Below are 22,202 nucleotides of genomic sequence, written 5' to 3'. Positions count from 1 at the left end.
GTTTCACTACATGAGAGATTAGAAATATCTCAGTAGGATGCAGTACAGATTTATTCCACTGCAAACTAGTACAATCACAAGAATAATCCTACTGTTAAATAATAACTCAAGAGTGTCAGTACCTTGTAAAAACATTTTAACACAAATCTACATTTAATGAAGACGTTAATCCTTGCATGTTGTTTTCCACCGTAGTCATGGTGAATTAAATCGTGAAAACACATTTATATTTGTTCATGGTATTTATTTAGAAATGAAAGGTACTGAAGCTGGTGTTTGGAGGTTTGCATGATATGCCTCAGAGGAGACATTTGGTGGCAGTAGAGAATGGGGGCTGAAGTGAGAATGTGCACAGTTACTGATCAGGTCTAGTTTCCAATCTTAATGCAATCATCAATTTTTCAAGTTCTGACGATGCACCCTAAGAAAGTGTTATAATTTCAATTTATGGTGACTTATCTGTGGTTGTTGAATCCAAAATCTTTGGGCACATGGAGCCATGTGGTTACATTTGTGTATGGATGTAACCATGCATGTGCATGTGTGTGGTGACTCATAAACCACAACACCGAAGTCTGTCTGTGACAGCTGCTACATAATCAGATTAGTGTTTCAATTTGGGCCTGTTGTGTTTTATGTGTGTGTGTTAATGTCTGGTCATTTCCACTTGGAAAGGCTCTGCTAGCATATCTGCCCATGTTAGCGTATGTTACCAGACAGGAACCTCTATTGAACACAATTCTGCCATGCAAATTGGAGTCTGCAGAGAAAATAAATGATAAATTCTTGTGTATAATTTTCTCTTCTCGTGTTCTGGTTTTTTGTTCTTCTACTTCAAAAAAATCTAAAGAAAAAGCAACAACATGTCACGCCCGTGCCACTTCGCTCAGCCACACCCCTTTCGTTACCGTAATGTCTGTCACCTGCTTCCTCTTGTTACCCTGTGTATTTAAGCCCTGCCCGTGTGTTTCTCCCTGTCGGTGTCTACTGTTGTGTCCATTCCTGTTCGTGCCCAGTGTTCCTGTTCGTGTCATCTGGTTTTCCCTCGGTCTGTCTGAAGGCTCACGGTCAGAATTTTAATCTTGTCCAAGGGGACTTCATGTCGGTCAGTCTGTCTGTTTTGCTGGCCGTGAGTCTTCCTCCCGTCTGTGTCGTTCGTTCCCCACCTGCCTCCCTTCCAACTCCTTTTCCCTGCAATAAATCCTGGTTCAAGCTGCATTTGGTCGCCCTGGCTCAACTCATTCCTGACAGAAGACACCGACCATCACAGCGACCAGCGCTTGGACCAACCCTTTGCCGGCTCCCGCAACTGCTGCATGGTCGCCAAGGAGATGAGTTCAAGCGACGCAAGATGCACGGTTGCCCCCCCCCAAAAACAGATCCGACGGCGCGAATCCAGCGGCCGCCACTTGTTCCGGCGGCGCGGATCCAGCGGCTGTCACCGTCGGCCTTCAACGGTGCATGACGCACGGCCGCCCCCCGATCCAGTCCCGACGGCGCGGATGCTGCGGCCGCCACCAGTTCCGGCGGCGCAGATCCAGCGGCCGTCACCCAGTCGGCTTCAACGGCGCATGACACACGGCCGCCCCCCGATCCAGTCCCGACGGCGCGGATGCTGCGGCCGCCACCAGTTCCGGCGGCGTGGATCCAGCGGCCGTCACCCAGTCGGCCTTCGGCGGTGTGTGACGTGCGGCCACCTCCCCATTTCCTCCCGGCCCATGTTGGACAGTCTTGGGTTTTTTTTCTTTTTTGGGACGTCGGGAGCCGTCCCTTGTGGGGGGGGTACTGTCACGCCCGTGCCACTTCGCTCAGCCACACCCCTTTCGTTACCGTAATGTCTGTCACCTGCTTCCTCTTGTTACCCTGTGTATTTAAGCCCTGCCCGTGTGTTTCTCCCTGTCGGTGTCTACTGTTGTGTCCATTCCTGTTCGTGCCCAGTGTTCCTGTTCGTGTCATCTGGTTTTCCCTCGGTCTGTCTGAAGGCTCACGGTCAGAATTTTAATCTTGTCCAAGGGGACTTCATGTCGGTCAGTCTGTCTGTTTTGCTGGCCGTGAGTCTTCCTCCCGTCTGTGTCGTTCGTTCCCCACCTGCCTCCCTTCCAACTCCTTTTCCCTGCAATAAATCCTGGTTCAAGCTGCATTTGGTCGCCCTGGCTCAACTCATTCCTGACACAACACATTTAGAGTTAATCCTTTGATGCTCTCTGATTTAGCTCAAATGTCATTTATGTTACTGTATTTATGCGACTTTTGCGACACCGGGTTTAGTAAATTGTTTGTAGATTTTTTATTTTTACATTAATTTTATTATTATTTCAATAGTGTTTTACAGGTACGTGAACTTTCAACTTGAGTCGTTTCACTAGTTTAAACTGTCAGTATGTTAATAGGGCCCTGGTCTGTTGTTATGACTGTACACACATGCGCTCAATAATCTGAGGCCAATACGGACTAATTTAACTGCAAATGTAGCGTGTCAATGTATTGCACAGACTGCTTTACATATTCTGCTCCATTTCATAGACTCAGCATGTGCATCTGTTCCTTTTTGATGCATCTGTCATTTTTCCCTGTTATGTGCAAATTAATGTTCACAGGGCTTTGCATGTTTTCTATCTTTTCTTTGAGGCCAACTTGTCACAAGGTGATCTTTCTTTATTCCTTCATGTGAAAATTGATATCTGCCTTATTTATCGTATCGCGTACTCGTGAAGGCTGCCGATACCTGTCACAGATATCAGATATCATTCGTTACTTCAATTTGCATGGTATCATGTCTTTCTACATTACAATATTTTATGCATTTACATAAACATTTACCTGCTTTTTACTCAAGAATTGAGCACTCGTGCGAATATTGGTTATAAAAGTGGTACTGACCATCTCTCTAAAAAAAAAAAACATCCTTTAATCATCATTACTTTAGCAAAGATGAGCATATTATACATACAGATGACATACTTGTAATTCAGCACAAATACCTGCTTTCTGCCAGCTGTCATGTTTGACCTGCAGTCACACACCCCGCTGTTTGAAACGGAAATTGAACCTGTGACCTGAACCAAATGATATTTCTAGGCCAGCTGGTTGCCCCTGTGTGTGCATGCATGTGTGTGTCTGTGTGGGTGTGCTGTGTGTGTTTTATGCCTCCAGTGTGGCCAGTGTTTCCACAAGGGCATTGTGTCATCTCCCAGCTGCTCTTTATCAAAGTCTTGCAGAGCTATGTGGCATTGCAAAAAGGTCAGCCACACCACAGGAGGCAGCATCCATGTCCCGCAACAGTGTTTGCTCAATGCATTTTTGTGTCTTTTGGCAATAGGCTCTGTTTCCTTAATTTGGACTTATTTTTAGTTCCCTCAACACTTCACTCATTTGAAGTCAGTGTCACTGATGCAAAGCCTAAAAAAAAAGATGGTTTTAATTGGTCGATTACGTTCTCGTATACAATAGTTGGCACTTGCTTCTCCGTTGCTGTAAGTAGACTATCTAAAAGCACGGATGGCAGAATTCCAGTTGGCTCTACGCACATGTCAATCAGTTGGTTCTAATCTTAGCCCTCCTCTGACAGCGGGTTTATTTTGTGTGTCTACTTCTCTTTAAATAGATAAGACCTTTAATGGGTGACCAAGTCAATTAAATTCCACTGTCAGTTTTCCATTTTGTTCACCTCTGGTCTGTCCAGTTATGTTTGTTCTCTTCTTTGGATACGCTTTACTCATATTTCTCCCTTTCTGCAAATAACCATGACCCGGAATACTTCAGTGTCTCCTGTCAAATTAAGTCGCATTCATCATCAATTTAGCTATTAACAACTTTATAACTCAATTAAAAAGCTGCAGGGGTAGCTATACTATCATGAATGCAATAGATCTCACGTTAACAGGCGCATGCCACTCGGTCAGTCATTTTCTGCTGTTGTCACAGTAACCATCTCACCTTCCCTTCACAGTCCCGCCCTAATGAGACCACTAGAGGACAGAGAAGGAGAGAGTAGCAAGGCAATGGAAGGGAAGAGTGGTATCACAGGGGAGATAAGCAAGATGGAGGCAGCTAATGTCTTGTATTTGGTCGATTGACCCAAAAACAAAATAACTGCTCTGCATGCAACACCGCATGATTACCTTGTCTCCCTCCGCATGGCCACGCTAATTTGCTTCTGGCGCATTTACATATAAATCCAATAAATTTATCGCTCATTGATAATTACGCGGCACGGTATGATTTCTGGCCTCAAAAACACAAATTAAAAATTTTATTAAATGGTATCAGAAATTGCACATTTAATGAGTATTCTATCACTAGGCCACATGCATAGTAGAAAACTCCCAAAATTGTAGACAGTATCTGTATATTTACATGTCTGCTGATCCCGTTTCAGTTGCTTACTGTTGTATTTACGTGTGAATGTGGTAAAACATTTTAAAATTTCCTCATCTATTTGAGACATATCAATCATCTCCTGGTGCTCGAGCAGAGTCAACTTTTTGAATGCTCGAAACTACGTTATTAATTGTTAGGTGGGATGCAGCAAATGTAAGGTAAAATCCAGTGAAGAACACACATCCGTGTATGATCCACCCCGGCAAAATCACCTTAAAAAAGCATTTTTTTTCCTTCTCTGTATTTGTGTATTTTACGGTCCCCCGGATTGCTGATATTCTTTATTATCAGAGTGAATAATACTAATGAATGGACATTCAAAACATACCAATTAAGTATAAATGCTTTTAAATTCGGGGTAGACACTCTGCTCTTTTCATACCTGTGATGAAATTCATTTAAAGTATTTTTCAAATGTGATGCTTTTTTGGGGGATTTTAGCAAGCTTTTTTTATATTGTTTTACTTTCCTCTTAAATATCTATTTAACTGGTTTTAAATGTTCTACTTTTAATTACAGAATGTGAAGCAGATCGGGTTGTGCATGATTTTTTCCACAGAACTCCTAAGTTACCTTTTGTGTCTTATTTGGCCTAATTTATTAAAAAAAAGAAAGAAAAGACCTTGATTTTTGTTTATTTTTTGTTCACGGGTTTTTACAATAATTAAAATCCATTTGCTACTCTTTGAGTTGACCTTGTTTGCATAAAGTCCATCTTGACTGCCTGGTCATGAAAAAAACTTCCATCAATTACCGTATTTTGCGCACTATAAGGCGTACCTAAAAACCTCCAATCTTCTCAAAAGCCGACAGTGCGCTTTATAATCCGGTGCGCCTTATATATGGACCAATATGGATTCGTGGATGAGGACTAATTTATTAAAGTAAGCTTTACGTGTTTATTTTGTGTGTTGTGTGATATTAACGTTTGAGCAACGTTGAGTTATTGATATATTGAGTTACGGTTTTCACTATTTCGAGTGTTACTATATTGTGATTGCATTAACGTTTGAGCAACGTTGAGTTATTTATTCTATGCCTTTTATAATCCGGTGTGCCTTTATATATGGACAAAGTTGTAAAATGGGCCATTCATTGAAGGTGCGCCTTATAATCCGGTGTGCTTTATAGTGCGGAAAATACGGTACTTTACAATTACAATACTTTTTGGGTCACACCGAACCCGCAAAGCAAATTTCAGTCGGGACTGGGTGAACCTCGCCCCGCTATAACCAGATGATCACCAGACTGAAGAAAAAGAGAGCGACACTATGTGAAGTTAAGGGACACCAATCTGGTTAAACGATTTTAACATCTGTTCTTTTATGTACTGGAAAAGACTCTCCGTCTGTCGCGCCACTATAAAAGGCCTAAACGAAGTGAACGAGGCCTCCGGGTTTAGCACAGATTGGCAATTATATACCTCAACATTTCAGAAGACCTTTAGCCATGCAGGTATTTAATGTGGGAACTGCACATCTGCCAAATGTTAATAGGCCAGGCTCTTGGACTGGAATATGAGGCCATGAAACGGGTGATAAGAGGCTGTGGAGTGTACATAATGTATGAGTACTTTGACATGGAAATACTGTAGTCTGATTCCATTCAGCACTGATAAATTATTTGGGATATTTGCAGATATCAATACCACACGAGGTTAAATTTTCCCCTTTTTGTTGATTTCTCCAACCATCGTGTTTCATTTAACCTTATTTCCTATGGGCAAGTTTTTATTTATAATATTAGAACAACTTCATGTGTCAAATGTGACTTTGGATGTTTTACGGTACCCTCAATTCTTTACCACACTAACATTCTATTGATGATCTTATTTGTGTCACTATCTTATTCTGTCATTCATAGTGGCAAATTAATTTACACACAACACATACAGCCATTGTGCTATATGACAAAATGAAACACACCATTATCACCGAATGAGGAATACCCTGAAAGAGCTGCAGATCTACCAGTCGTTCACCCTCCGATTCTGTTCACCACTCAACCAATGAAGTTCCCATGTCAATATTTACCATCGTCTTCCTCTGCCGTTTCATCAGCCGCCTTTGACGCGCTTGTGTTTCTCACCGTCAACTTAATTAGTCACGTCTCTCTGCCTAATTAAATCAAGTGGAAGGAAGTTGCAATCTCAAGTAGATCAAATTAAGATCCATGCAAATCCTGGAGGTCGTCACTCGTGGTCTCTGTGGCAACAGTTTTTCCGTCTGCCTTAGTCAAGTGCTGAATGGACGTTTGAGGCTTGTCATCACTTGTTAAATGAAATACTCTGCTGAAAATCATCCCTATTAGACTGGTTAAGGGGCTGACTGTCTGAGTTACCAGTGAAAAGTGACTAATCATTAACACACACCTTCGGGCAAGTGCTCTTATGAGACTGTACAGGGGAATTAAAGTGAGCACTTTAAGCTATCCAAAGTAGTTAGCACTATCGGTGAGGGTTTTAGATGATAGCTCAAGGGCAACAATGTAGCATTTAGGAAGTAAACAAACATTTCCCCAACATCAGTCTAACCTCCGCATTGCTAAATCCACTGGGGTTGTGACCTGATCCAATCTTGAACACAGCCGAGCCATCGTGGCAGTTATGGAAAGCCATCACAGGTTTTTTGAGGGCCATTGTTTAAGGTATCCACGAGGTTTTGTGGAAATGATCTTCTGCTTTATCCTAGCAAAAGTGGCAGTCATTGGAAAAAGCTGAGTATTCTACCTGTGCTTTCCAATGCATACCTCTCACTCTTGCATTCTCTTCACACAAGAAATGCATAAAGCATGTGATGGCACAAGCACACAAAGTAGTGTTTGAAAGTTAGGAAAGGATAAAAGTGAATTTGGAAAGGGCAATAGCTTTGAAGAGCTTTCCTCGCCACAAGCAGCTTCTCTTTTGAACAACACCCAACCTAACCTGTTTTCGCCTGCCATATTGCATTGCATTGTTCAGATGTGCATTCTTTTGTGACTATCTCACCTTTACAACGAGAACTCATTTTTCCATTGGCTGCCAACAAATAAGGAACAATGACGCACAAAAGGGTAACCTTGAATTTTAAGACCTTAAATTTGAAAAGAACAATATGGTCCATCTGTGCTGTAATTATGCAACTTATGTTTAATTTAGCGTTCTTACATGAACCGACTGTGTGCCACATAAAGGATTTGTAATCTTTAATATAACATAGTCTTTTAATCTGCTCCATTTACTTTGCATTCATAAGAAGATTTCCCCGTTTATTCTTCTTTGTTAAGTCTGCGGTCTTACTTCAATCCAATTTCCTGACAAGACTTGGCCATTGTTCACCGTTGACCCATATGATCATCAAAGATTAAATAATACATGATGAGGCCAGTACTGAACACCCTTAGGGTGCGGCTGTCTCTTTGTAATGCACACATACAGTAGAAACATTATTTCACTACAAATATACATAATGAAGGACTCCACTTGGGGCACACACAGGACCCCACACTTCCCAACCAGATGGATAACAAAAAACAAAAAAAATTGGTGCAATTGTGATGAAAATTGGGCAAAAACAAATAATAATAATAAAGAAACGCTGATACAATATACGTTTTCCAAGAAAAACAGTGGGTGGCTCAGGAGACCAGAGCATTCAGAGTCTTCCATCATTGTTTATTTCAATTGATAAATTGTTTTTTCAAATAACCAATTAAATAAAAAGCTATAATGCCATATAGGAAGTAAATAAATGAATGTTCACCAGGTTCTTTGTTGCTCTATAGTGTAAATGATGGGAATCCAAAAAAGGGCTTTTCGTGTGATTTCATCGTGAAGCGTGTGTCGTACTGCGTGTTTGGCTGACACCTTAATGGCTTCCATTAATGATCAAAAAGAGGCAATTTGTGTCATGAGTCTGACATCAATGACGAGCTGCGTCTGGCAGCTCCCCACTCTGTGTATTCAGACGAGGCAGGAGGAGCAAAAGGGAGGACTTTGATGGAAGGAAAGCGAGAGGGAGGAGGAGTATGTTGTGCTTCCTCCTACAGCTGGTGATGTGCAGCTGTCTTGGAGGGCGGAGTTCGTCCCAAAGTCTCTTCTATGAGGGTGAGGCCAGGGGGAGAAGAAAAGAGGAGGGAGGAGGTGGTGGAAATAACGACTGAAATGGGGGCAGAGGAGGGAAGAAACAATGCCTGTAAAGAACAATAAAAGACTCACTACTGACATGGATAGAAGAGCGAGGGAGGTTGCATGATCGGAAGTACGGGATAAACGCAGGAAGAATGGAGATCAAAACAAGCTCGTGTTCATCCCACGTGCTTTGTCTGCATCTGATGCTGACATACACGCCACGTGAGCATATTGTTGCTGTCCATAGAAAATCATGCGTCTCCACTTTCCATTGATTTCAAATAAGCATTTTTGCGTCATAGTTTACGGTGCAAAATTAGAATTTTCTGCCTCATCAAAACACAATGAATAGTAAACCTGAGTAAATAATTTCCAAAAAGCTTTGACCACCTTACCTTCGGAGATCAAGTCAAGCTCAGTGCTACTTATATGCCACACTGGCTATTGCTCCCATGTCAACAATCAAAACCTGGTATAGTATTGTGCAAAGTCTTGTAAATGTAAATTTGGTAGTTAATGCACATTAGGGCTTTTTATTTGTCCCTCTGACACCTGATTTTGTAGATCAGCGTGTGTGTTTTTCATTGTTGCTAGTAGTTAAAACTGGTGGGAAAAAAATATATAAAAAAACCCTCATAGGTTTTCAAGCACTGTGCAAAGGCTGCAGTCAAGCATAATGCTTGAGAAAAATAGCTGGGCGGATGGATAATCATCACAATCTCATGTTCCCCTCAGACCGGCCTAATATAGTTTGTGGTGGGTAACGATGCCGAGATGCAAGCTCGCATTCCCCTGTAATTGATTCCGCGGCTACTGCCGAGCACTAATGAGCTAAATGAGGACGACAACCGATGGGGAGAGACAGTTCGAGACGAGGAGAGGCTTAGCCAAGTAAATATGTAGATGCATGTGACTCCAACTAGGGAAAAGCGTGGAGAAAAGCCTCTAAAACAAAGATGCTGTCGTGTCAATCTGTCATGGCGGCAGCGTGCTGTACGGAGATCAAAGCAGGTGGTGTAAAATGGCGCCAGAGCTGCGTGAATGATAACTTCCCTTTTATTTTGGCGGTGTTGGGTAGAGAACAAGCAGCGGTGGAAAGCACGGCGGACACAGCACTGTATCATTCATCTATGACAACATCTGGGGGGCTGTTGTGAATTCGGAGTGAAATGCTAAAACTGTTCAAAGGCCCGTTGGAGCAGTCCGGCCCGCTTCACCTCGGCTCGGCCTTCTCGTTTGTGTTTTGAGAGATGAAACACACCTGGTTCTGAGCCTTCGCTCTGATTTGACGGCTGTTTGAAGCCGAGGCCTCGGGCGCTCCCTCGTGATGCTGGTCTTGATAGGCAGAGTTTATACAGTATAGTCTCTTGGTAACTTTACTTTGTAATGGAGAGCGTGCAAACTCTACATATAGAGGTCCAAAGCAAGACTTGAACCCAGAACCTTTGACTGTGACGCATGTGTCAAAATTCATTTTATAGTTTCAAGCCACCTAAGGAACATGCGAGACGGTGACATCTAACAAGATTAGTCCTTTAAACTTAAACTCAAGGAACACAAATTGAATGTTTTACTTCTTTCTTGAATGCATACAGGTAAGTCTTATGAATAGACACCTGAAGTTTGAAATCTGCTCTGCAGATTCCTCTTTTGCATTAAATCCATATTTGACACCGTAGTAAAGAGACACAATATCAGGGACTGCAAAAAGCTATTTTTTTTTATGTATGTGTGTTCACATTTCTGTATTTTCCCTCTGCATGTGTGCGTGCAAGTGAAAGTGTGGGCCTAGGAGAAGGCAATTTATTCTGTATGCATTTAGGCAAGGCTGAGCAATAAAGGTTTTGTTGCAGGCTGGCGAGAAAAGCAAAGACTGTGTGTTGTGTCGATGTAGCGACATCAGTGATTTAATGGTTTGAATCTAACCTAGACCAATTAAAAGGCACGCCGCATGCGCCGGGGTGGGCTCCCATTCATTTCAGGGGAAATCGAGGTTGAAATGAGCCATTGTCAGGCCACATGGCTGTTGCGCATACTGAGAGGTAGGCCTGCAGCGCCTCTGCTGAACACTGGATAGAGCACAGAGGAGAGTCTTTGTCCGAGGCAGGAGGCCGTGGACAAGGAGCGCCAGTGTTCACTTTGAGATGGAGAGGAAGGAGAGAGGAAGCGCTGGATCAAGACAATAGCCAGGGATGCAGACAGATGCAGGCAGAGGATAAGAGGAAGAAGATGGCAGTGAATGACAAGCGGCCTGAGATGAAGGTGCAGGGAAAGAGTTTGCAAATACAAACACAGGAGGGAAGAAGAGAAACACATATTCTGTGCTGTCGCTGTTTAGTGTGTCAGATCTTATTTGGGCAGGATGTAACTTCTATCATTAATAGTGAGGCAACAGGCGACAATCTGGTCATCATCAAGACCTTCACCTGCTAATAGAGAGTTAATGCCTGGAAAAAGGTCAAATCAAAACAAATTATAAAGTGTGCTGCTGGTGTTACGTTTCATCGCCCCATTGCGACACAAATGGCAAAATTGTAATTCATTTCGAACAAAATCAAATCATCCCAAAACCCATTTTAACCGTCAATAGTGTTTTTTTCCCTTTTAGCATTTAAATTAGGAGCTGATATCACAATTTATTTTTCTGGATTTACACCAAATTACAATGGCGTCACCCTTGTGTTGCGCCACCATAAAGTTTCAACATGTCAATCAACATAGAGTAAATAAAACAATATCTTTATCTTTTGTGCTTGGCTTCGGTAAAACCGATTCTAGGGAATTTGTGCTGATGTGAAATGAAATTGCAAGAGCATGAACTGATCCATATGGATGCATAGAGCTCTCATAAGGCAGGATGGGGATTGCCTGCTACAGTAGCTCCTGCACCCCTGACGTCAGCTGGAAAGCACAGTGTGTAAGTGCTGACTTGGCCCCGAGACACACATGCACACACACGCAGAAAATGCCTGGCTAGACAATGCCTTCAAATTGTACCCACAGCACATCATGCAAATATGTGTACATGCAACAAACAAAAAACTCCAAGTAACTTTGACCACATTAGATCTTTCATCACATCCTCTAATTTGCTGACTGCTGCCTTATTGATAGTCATCTGCTTTGCAACTTTATTCAAAGCAACCCGAGGCATTTGTGACGCGTTGTCCAATGCGGACACTGATCCTCTGCAGTTTGGAGTGTATCACTTCCTGTTTGGCTCTCCTGTCGCGTGATTGGGAGATGGCATGAGGCTCGGAGCAGTGACGCCCATGGAAGGAGTCTACACGCGACCTTTGGTTGATGTCAGACGTCACAAGCTTTCATGTCTGCTGATGACAACGTGACATGACAGCCATCTTCAGCGACTCCATTATTGTTGTGATTATTATTATGGAGTGGAGTCTCTTTCATCGAGGGCCTCGTCAAGGGTATTTTAGGAATGAATTATTCTTGTGGGATTTGCTTTGGGATTATAAATGAGGTCCAAGATCAGTACGGTGATGTGTTGCCACTTTCTGCATTTCACAGGCCTTTGTGTTTTGTATTCATTTTTATTTTTTATTTTTTTTAATCAAACAAAGAAAGACTTCCATTACCGTCGTGGCAGAATTTCCTGTCTTTTCCAAACAAAGCAGAGCACTGTATAGCACTGATAATCAAAAAAAGGCATCAATATTTCAACCCTAAAAACTTTGCAGGAAAAGTAAAATGTCATCCAAGGGCGAATGAAAAATATGTTTAATATTAAAAGGGAACAAGCAGGCTGAACGTTTGATTTTGAGTTAATGTCACTGCTAAGGCACTGTCTGCAAAAAGTCGTGCCTACTCCAACGGATGACATATGGCAGTCAAATATTGTGTATGTCGTCCACTTCAAACATATATGTGCCTCTTTCTACTCTCAGATTCTAAATGCTGTCAAATTTAATCTATTGATAACACAAGTGTATGAAGCGAACCTGCTGTACCTATTCCCGACAAAATCTTTGGATGTTCACTGCTCAATCAGCCTCAACTCGAAGGCTACATCATAGGTATTACATAGTGTTTTTGACACAGTCAAATTCATGAACAGTAAATATGATGTTGGTAAAATGGGGAAAAAAAAATCACAGAAAGGCCTAAAAATGTTTCCTCACTTATAAGTTTGCAGGTGTTTACTTTCAGTGTTTGTGTGTGCTGTGTTGAATGCATGCATGTAGTATGTACTTTACATGAGCTTGAAGGGCTGCTTGGCATTCAGCCTTGGTATGTTTATGACATTGTATATCAGCATGTCATCCTACGTGCGCTTCTGCTGGATGCAGAGCAACCCGAGGCATCGATTATTGAGGGGGCTGACAGCTCCACTCGCCGGATGCAGTAGAACACACTGTCGCAAGGGAGCACCATCGGTTGCCCTGACAACACCGGCGCCTGTCAACACCTTCGTCTTAATAGTGACAAACTGTACTTATTACATCACCCCCCCCTCCTCGACCCCCCCCCCCCTTAGAAGAAGATACTTAGCCATGTGCTGATCAAATTGTGTCAGCATAATTAGTGGGAAGTTGGAACAGAGCCCTAATAAAAATCAGGGCCTCAGACACGAAGTCCAGTTTCATCCCAGGGCCTATCACTCAACATGCAGCTCTGCTTATGGATGGGGGGTGATTGCGGGGGTTGATGATAAAGTGGGAGGGGCAAAGGATTTTTAGAATGTCAAGGCTGCCGTATGAACATACACTGAAGATTTGGAGTTTATGATTTGCTTTTCTGCACTAACACTGAGCAATGTGTGATAGGATCAAACTGACATCCATACATTAGACCATGGATGGGCAACTGGCGGCCTGTGGGTTGCATGTGGCCACCGACCACAGTCTGACTGGCCCCTTGATTAATTAGAAAAAATTAATGATAATATAAAATGAAACCGCAGTTGTCTGCATATTTCCCCACCATAATTCAGTTTGTTTGTATTTTATCGCTTGAAGGTTTTATTATAAACCTTTATTACTTGAATATCCATCCATCCGTCCGTCCGTCCGTCCGTCCGTCCGTCCGTCCGTCCGTCCGTCCGTCCATCCATCCATCCATCCATCCATCCATCCATCCATCTTCTTCTGCTTATCTGGGGTCGGGTCGCTGGGGCAGCAGTTTTAGGAGGGACTCCCAGACTTCCCTCTCCCTAGCCACTTCATCCAGTTCATCCCGGGGCATCCAGACGTTCCCTGGCCAGCTGAGAGACATAGTCTCTCCAGCGCGTCCTGGGTCGTCCACGGGGTCTCCTACCGGTGGGATATGCCCGGAACACCTCCCCAGGGAGGCGTCCAGGAGGCATCCTGATGAGATGCCCAAGCCACCTCATCTGGCTCCTCTCAACGTGGAGGAGCAGCGACTCTACTCCGAGTCTCTCCCGGATGACCGAGCTTCTCACCCTATCTCTAAGGGAGAGCCCGGACATCCTGCGGAGGAAACTCATTTCGGCCGCTTGTATACGTGATCTCGTTCTTTCGGTCACGACCCATAGCTCGTGACCATAGGTCACCCATAGTGACTTTTTTACTTGAATAGCAGTTTGGAATGTTAAACTACTACTTGCCTTCATAATGCATGCAATTGCACTTTTCATTTTTTTGTAGTATATGATTTTATTGTACAGTGTAAAATGTCTGTTTTAAGGCCTCTAAGAATTCTTACAATGTAACTTAAAACATGGCACAGTGAATATATGACAGAATCTATTTAATGATTGTTTATTTTAAATTTTAACATTAAAACATGACACCACGTAACTCCAGACCTTAAGGACAAAGCCCCTTTTCCTGAATTTGCTGTTGTGGCTTTTCCACGATCAACTTTCTTCAGGCTTTAGTTAGTGGTTATAGCGCCCCCTGTTACATTGGCATCCGCTTAAGAGTGTGCCAATGCATTTTCATCTGAACAGGACCCTGGTGCAAAGATTTGTCAATTCTCAGGCTGCATTCCCCAACTATTTCATTCTAAGATCTCCTTCTACTTTTGCGTATTTGTGCTGATGCTCACCCCCACATCACCGCATTGGCTTGCATAGCAACATGCTGTTTAATGGCAGCGGGTTTCAGCGGAGATTACTGGATTGCTAACCTCATCAAAGACATAAACAACCCCATGACTCTTTAACCTGGGAGACCCAACTTTCCTTTTCAGCAGTTTTTGTGCTAAGAGCGCATGTTTGTGTGTGCTCAGCAAAGTACTATACATTAGTGTGAAATTAATCCTTTCTTCAGTTGCTCTGATATTAAGTTGCTCCCACTAAGACGTACTGTAAATCTGCAACTCTCACCTTCTGGGATGCTAGAAAACATTGTAGCCCACTTTATTTCAGTAGTATGGACACAATTGCTGCCAAATAAACAAAATTACAAGTACATTAGATTCGTGCAGAAGATCAAGGCTGTTTGGAAGCAAAGCATGTTTATCTGTGGTCATTTCATCAAGACGGCACGTTTGCAGAAGTGCACAAAGGGTATCTCCAATGAATCTTTAATTGATTGTAAAGACAGTTCGGTGTTTCTTTGTTTTGGATTTGACTGGAGAATTAAAAAGCCATGCCAAAAAGCATTTAAATGTTCTCACTCAGCAGTTACAATAATCCCATTACTGTCGCAAAGCAAATCTGAGCGACCAGGACCAGTACAAATCTGAGACGGTGGTGGGGGCGGTCTCATGATTTATTTACAATGACAACCCTCACTTGCTCGCTTGTTTATTAAATATGAATCGTTCAAGGCAGTTGGACATTTTTTGCATGGATTACAATGCAGCAATAATTTATGATAAATGAGAGCCCATTTTCAATATAAAGAAGTGGCTCAATAATGCCACTTGTCACAATAGATTCCACTGTAAATCATGTCTGCATCGTAAGTGTGCGTGCGTGCGTGTGTGTGTGTGTGTGTGTGTGTGTGTGTGTGTGTGTGTGTGTGTGTGTGTGTGTGTGTGTGTGTGTGTGTGTGTGTGTGTGCGTGTGCGTGTGTGGGTGCGTGTGTGGGTGCGTGTGTGTGTGTGTAGGTGTTTGGTGAGTGGGTAAGAATGGAATATTATTTCCAGTTCTTGTTCAAAATTTCTTGGGCATTGGATAATGTTTATTTGAGGACATTTCATTAGAGGCTTGTTTGCGTGAACATTTAGATGTCAAGATTTAAGCTCTTATTAGCTTTTGCTTTTTTTTAATACTTGTGGCCGCAAATCACGGCCAATTTGCATTCACGGCTGACGGTGTAAATTTGTCTTCCTAACAAGCAAGTAAAAACCATTACATATTCTTTATTTGCGCTGCAATGATTTGATGATTTGTTGGCGCTGCAAAAACAATAATATTGACAGGAACATAACAATCAGACTTACGAATATTGATTTTCATCCCTTCAGTCATTGGATTGAGCATCTTGCCCCAAAACACATAACATGCACTTTGCAAAACACTAGTATCTTGAACATTTAATATTCTAATGCCTTTTGGAACATTTTTCAAATATAAACATACCCAAAATCGCATGTATGGAAAGGAAGGTGTTTGTTTATATGGGCATCTGCAGGATTGCAGAGTTCCGAGCAAGCTAAACACTGATTTAGCATTCAGGACACACACACTGCTGGAGAGAACATGCAGGAGACAGGAGAGGAAGTGGAATGAGCCAAACAGGAACACAGAGGTTTTTCAGGGTAAATAAGAGAGACTCTCTTAGCATTCTAGCATTAATGCCAAAACCCTCGCCTAAATTCAAGGATGCCTTCTTCAATGCCGTGTCAATGGCGGCTCTGTCATTCTTTTGCATTGCTAAAATCTATTCACACAGCAGGTGCATTCACAGAAAGACACTTTTACAGGTGCAGGACGGGCTTTTCAAATTGACTTTTGATAATGCTTTCAGATTGTGCATCCATTTGATACGCTTTAAAGACATTTGATTTAATGCAGATTATGCCACAAAGTAGATCATTTCAGTATATTCTATCGCAAGGTAAATATCATTGTGATTTTCAGTCATCAAATTCAAACTCGTGTGATGCTCACTGACCTTTGTTTTTTGTTCTGAATATTTTGTTTCTTTCATAAACGATGAAAATGTAATTAAAAAAAATTCTGAGTAAAACTATAATCACCATAGTAACATTTAAAACTAAAGTTGAAGGTAACGAATGGCGCGCAATGACTTAGTTTGCGCAGCCATATAAGAAAAGATGGTCACATGCCAAGCTCACTTATTGTACTTATTGTTTTCCATTTCTACTCTTGACAAGAGTAATAGATTGCAGGTAAATGGTTAATAGCTTGTATTCACTTAATAGTGTTACCGATATTATGTTACATTGCATTTCATTTTCTCAAAAATTCCAAATTCCAAATATTCTGATATCATGTTGCTACAGTAAGTGAAGGTTAACCATGTTGTTCCACTGGTCATCGTCCACCATGTCAGCAAGCTCACACCATTTGCTGTTTTTCTGTGCATTGTCAGTTTTCAGTTTATTTCTAAAGCAAAAGTGTGACCAGTATGAAAACTGTCCTCTCACTTGAATAGCGTTTATCCACCTGCAAACGCTTCACACTGACTTCTCATCCATCTACTGATGACCAATAAGCATGTCTAAAAAGCCCATCATAACTTAGTAGAATGAATATGAAGTCCAATGGCACCTTATGATGATTATGCAGTTGCTCCAATTATGTTGACACAGTTACAGTAGTTGCTTTCATGTGTAACAGAATTAGCATAAATGTACAGTGTAAAGATGATGGTGTCATTTGGCTAGAGAGATGTACAAAATAGACCTGAGGTGATTTGGCGTATGTTATGTAAATAGTCCCATTTAAGTTTCTCTGCATGTAGCCACACTGTCCCAGAGAGCTTGGCAGCAGCGGAGGGTTCAGTCCTGCGATCTGACCTCAATCAGCTCGGATTAAAGCTGCGATCAAAATGTTTGGCCCCTTGCACCCTCTCTCAAGACACAGCGTAGCACCGATATGAGCGGACAGAAATTAGTGTGTGAACTCATCAGTCACTCCTCCACAGGAATCGGAGCATGCTTCTGGTCAAAGATATTGGAGAACTCTTCACTCTCTGAATGTAGCTTGGCTGATTTTATGTGAAAAAGATTCCAGTCCAGTTTCAGCAGAAAACATTTGGTCATTTTTTTTCTCTGCTGATGGACCTGGACTTGACAGATACCTGTTTTTGATTTTAATGACTTGCTCCACGAAACTGCGGCATTTATAGGCTCATTTATCATGTCTGTCTCTCCACACCTGACGAGAAATGGGTCTTTCTTTGCAGTCAGCTGCAAATACAGTCCTATTCTATAGCATGAAACCAAAGACAACTTAACACTTTTGACATTAGTATCCAAACAAAAACTTGCTCCTTAGCAGCTGCCATGATAAAAACATATTTTAGTTGCCTAATGTGTCATGGCTAATACGTAGTTCACTACACTGACAGCTTTTAGATGTTAAAAGCTAGATTTAGATCAATTAGCTCCAGCTCAACTTTCTAACATTTATTTTATTTCAGAGTGCATAATTAATGAATTGAAAACAATTAAGGCTTATTATGGTGAGCATAAATAAAAATACTGATTGAGGAGTATTATTCTTAATGATCACCGTTATTATATGTGACTGTTTTGCTCTGCTTTTCCGTGAGTTTACAACAAAGAAACATCACTTGATGAGCGGGAATTAGTGATGCAAGGTGTTGACAGAATCCATTTGGCCACAGTATGCCTTATTGTGAAGCCATACTTCCTCGTTCTGTCATAACACAATAAACCGAGCTCTGATGTCTTAAAAAAGGCTGTACTATCATCGAGGTGCTTGAGGAGAAAATTGCGGTGGCTGGCAGCGACTGCGTTGAAATACAATTTTGTCTCACTCAAGATGGATTCCACGGTGAGATTTCAGAGGACCAGTACAGAATCAAAATGGAGAAGCCAGGAAGGGAGGAGAGAAAAGAGGGAGAGCAGCAGCACGGCGTGAACAGCTTTGAAATATGGACTTGTTATGTTGTGGTCGTTACATAATGGTGGACACTGGACAGGGGAAAAACATTTGTAACTTTTAGCCCTTTTAATACCTGACTTGTTAAATATTGTGAGGCTTTGGCTAATTGAAATGAAATACACACACAGCCAGAAGGTTTTGAAAAATTATAATTTGTCGTCTATTTGCTTTTGCATCTGCCCCTCCCCTTTTGCTCATGCCCTGAGAAGATGTCCTCCCACCATTGTCATGCACGCTGCCTGCACACATGCACAGATGCTGCTGGCACTTATACACACACGCACACGCACAGACACACAAACACACACTTCCCCTCCACCTTCATAAATTTCACTTGCTCCGAGGATATTCCGCAGCATGTAAACCAGTAAAAGCCCTTCAGGTCATCAAATCCAAGGGATCTGTTGTCTATTCTATCTAGGTCAACGCTTACAATAGCTTTGCCATTCCTTCGCCTCTGCCACTTTGTTCTTTAATGCCCCCCCCCCCCTCCCACACACACACTGCTTGAGCCCCACAAGGTCTCTTTTGTTTTGTAAGTATAATCATAAAAAAGAAAAGCATATTAAACATGCTTTGCTTTTCTTCCATACAAATTAGTCTCCAGTGGAATATTTAAGAAAAACTTTGGGCGTTTGATATAATTACTGTGGATTTGAATGCTCCTTATTAACATTTTATAGCTAATTGCTTTGGACTTTGTTGTTGTTGATGTGCTGGTGTTGCATATGAAAATCAGAGCAGCAACGCAGCCATTTAGTGTGTGATAGTTTCATGTGTCATGTATCGAGGTTGACGTTATGTGACCTTAGGGAGGTGGCATCTAATTTGTTAAGCCACACAGAAAACAGAGCTCCATGCAACTGCTTGCCCATGCATTTTTCATGGAAGCTTGAAGCACCTATTTGGAAGACCAGTTTGTCAAAAAATCAACAATAATAAATATTAAAACTGCTCCACTTTGCAGTCCAGATATAATACTAGCGACGGTATCCGCATACATACACGTGTCTAAACTTCTAGAGACAAGAATAAGACAAGAACACCCACTGCTCGTGTTTATCGACTAAACTAAAACACCCCATTCTTATCTTTTTTCGCCCCCACAAAGCCTCAGTTTGTTCTACTTCTCTGTAAATCACCCTTGCTGCCTTCAGCCAGTGCAATCAAAACAACTCACTCAGTAGAATATAATCTACAGCTGGAAACCTTGAATATACATACTTCACAATCACATTGGCTGCTCTTGTTGGGTAAGTATAAAACAACAGAATATATTCACAATGTTTTAGGGTTTCATTTCAGCCAGTATATGTTAAGAATAAATATTTTTTATTTATTTCATAAAAAATACAGTTAATTAATCAGATTTCATTGTGTGGAAAATGCTTTATGCGCATTCTTAGGCATTCACCACTGACCAATTTACAGTCTTCAGTTAACCAAACGTGAATGTTTTTGGACCTGAACTTCTGACTGTGAAGCAAACCAACCTTTTTCCTTTCCTAAAGTCATGTTGCTTAGCTGGACATTTTATCATAGTACTCCTTAGTTGATGTATTCATTTTGTTTCCTCTTTTTCTGTGTATGTATGTTGCAGGACAAAGATATCTCATCACACCTACAGGAGCCTTGTACATTTTGGACGTCCTGCCTGAGGATGGGCTGAATAACTACCGCTGCACCACACGTCACCGCTACACTGGGGAGACTCGACAGAGCAACAGTGCACGTCTCATTGTGTCAGGTATGTATTAAGCTACAATGCAAACTCGAAATGCTGCATATGCATGGGCACAGTAATGATACTGTCATATGTTATATGGTCTATGAAGGTCCCTGATTCTACTGGATTAGAAGACTGCTGAAAACATTACGTTAGGGTCAACAATCATGGTTGTCATGTCCAAGTTGAATGTGGATTTAACTCTTGAAATCTCAATTCTGGATGTGATTAAAAATCAACAGCACTTACTTGCTATTTCCTGATGAGCTCACCTTTGATTTGAGCTACATTATTATACGGATGACTTGCTTAGTTTGACATGAAGAAAAAAAAATCACAAATGAACTTCTTGCTTTGAAAAAAAAAAAATCACAAATACTATAAGTGTTTTTGTCAACCAGATTTGTACTGTAAATTCTCCATTCTCTATCCATTCTTCCTCCCATGTACCCCCCCCACCCACCTCCCGCCCAGCCTTGAGAAAATCAGCTTGTAGTTTGAATGTAATCCTGCTAACAGATAAGGGGACAAAGGAAGGCGTGTAAAAAAACAAAGTGTCCTTGGCCTAATATGCATGATTTGTGTGTGCTACAAGTGAAGCTTAAGCAAAATATGACTGTAGTGCTGCTCTTTGATGCATGACGACTGAGAAAGGCACCAGTCTGTTGTGCTTCATTGGAATTGGCTATAACAGACTTTTCACCCCCCCCCCCCCTCACCTAACAAAATATCCGCCTTTAAACAGTGAATCTTCACCTACAGAATCAATATTTGCTTCAAGTGCCCAGCAACACTCACAACTAATTAACGCCAGCTCTAAACTCCCCTGCTTCCAGACCCCACCAATGCCGAGCCAGGCATCTTGGACGGTTTCGACCACCGGGATGTGATGATTAATCATCGAGTGGAGCTGCCCTGCAAGGCGTCTGGCTATCCGTTCCCCAAGTACCGCTGGCTCAAGGACAACAGCCCGCTGGAGCCCGACAGTCGCTTCCGCCAGACTGTCACAGGTTTGCTGATAGAGAGCACTCAGCCGAGCGACTCTGGGACGTATGTTTGTGAAGTTTGGAACAGCTACGGCAACGCCGAGGTCATGGGCCACCTGCATGTCAGACGTGAGGCTTTTTTATTTTTCTAACTTGTTTTGTATGTATGAAGTGTATCTGAATGCTCCTTTGGATCCTCAGAACCTTTGAAGGCAATGGTCAGCCCTCGGAAAGTGAAAGGCAGCGTGGGAAGCAAGGTGTCTCTCTCCTGTAGCGTGAGCGGATCTGACGAGTACGAGTTGTCTTGGTACCGTAACGGAGAGATCATCTACCCCGGCAACAACGTCCGTTTCACCGGCCTCAACCGGGAGAATCTCATCATGGAAGGAATGTCAAAGAGTGACGGCGGGGCCTATCAGTGCTTTGCCAGAAAGGGCAAAATGTCCGCTCAAGACTTTGTGCAAGTCATCCTCGAAGGTATGTTTAACCTACATACATACACATGCAGTACCTCACAGAAAAACAAATTCAGAGCTGAGCCATCAACACAAGATTAGCATGTTAATGGCATCCACCCTGCTTTGACTCTCTGCCATAGGCCACCACTATTATTGGCGGAGAGTCCACAAACAAAAGCACATGCACATAATGTGGAGGTTACCTCGGCAATGTTGTTCAGACAACTGTCTCCTGCGGTCACGGACCTGTAAAAAGAAGATATTGATTATCTATAATCACGCACAGCAAACTCAGATTGTCTGAGAATAATAAATGGCAGATGTTTCAAAAGAGACATATGCTCTTTGTTGCCTAAGCCTTCCTTCCACATTACAGATTCGAAATTGTCCATAGGCATAAATAAATTTGAGTGCTCTGCGATTGACTAGCAACCATTCCAGGGTGTACCGTACCTGCCAGCCAAATTCACCCCATCCATTTCAAGGTATGGAAATAATGGGACAGTCATGAGAC

The 22,202-nt window shown here is 42.1% G+C and overlaps 1 protein-coding gene across 4 annotated transcripts in view; it reads left to right on the top strand.

The window, feature by feature from the left end:
* dscamb (Down syndrome cell adhesion molecule b) overlaps nucleotides 1-22,202 on the top strand; it is an 88,591-nt gene that overhangs the window by 32,819 nt on the left and 33,570 nt on the right. For all 4 annotated transcript variants that reach the window (XM_049727008.2, XM_049727007.2, XM_049727006.2 and 1 more), the window contains exons 4-6: nucleotides 20,119-20,265; nucleotides 21,081-21,359; nucleotides 21,432-21,707. In XM_049727008.2, coding sequence (XP_049582965.1) covers nucleotides 20,119-20,265; nucleotides 21,081-21,359; nucleotides 21,432-21,707 — 702 coding nt within the window. The remainder of the gene's footprint in view (nucleotides 1-20,118; nucleotides 20,266-21,080; nucleotides 21,360-21,431; nucleotides 21,708-22,202) is intronic.

Source organism: Syngnathus scovelli, chromosome 7, assembly GCF_024217435.2.
Source record: "Syngnathus scovelli strain Florida chromosome 7, RoL_Ssco_1.2, whole genome shotgun sequence".
NCBI classification, from domain to species: Eukaryota; Metazoa; Chordata; class Actinopteri; order Syngnathiformes; family Syngnathidae; genus Syngnathus; species Syngnathus scovelli.
Note: the sequence above shows the minus strand (reverse complement) of the source record. Positions and strands in the feature narration are given on the sequence as shown.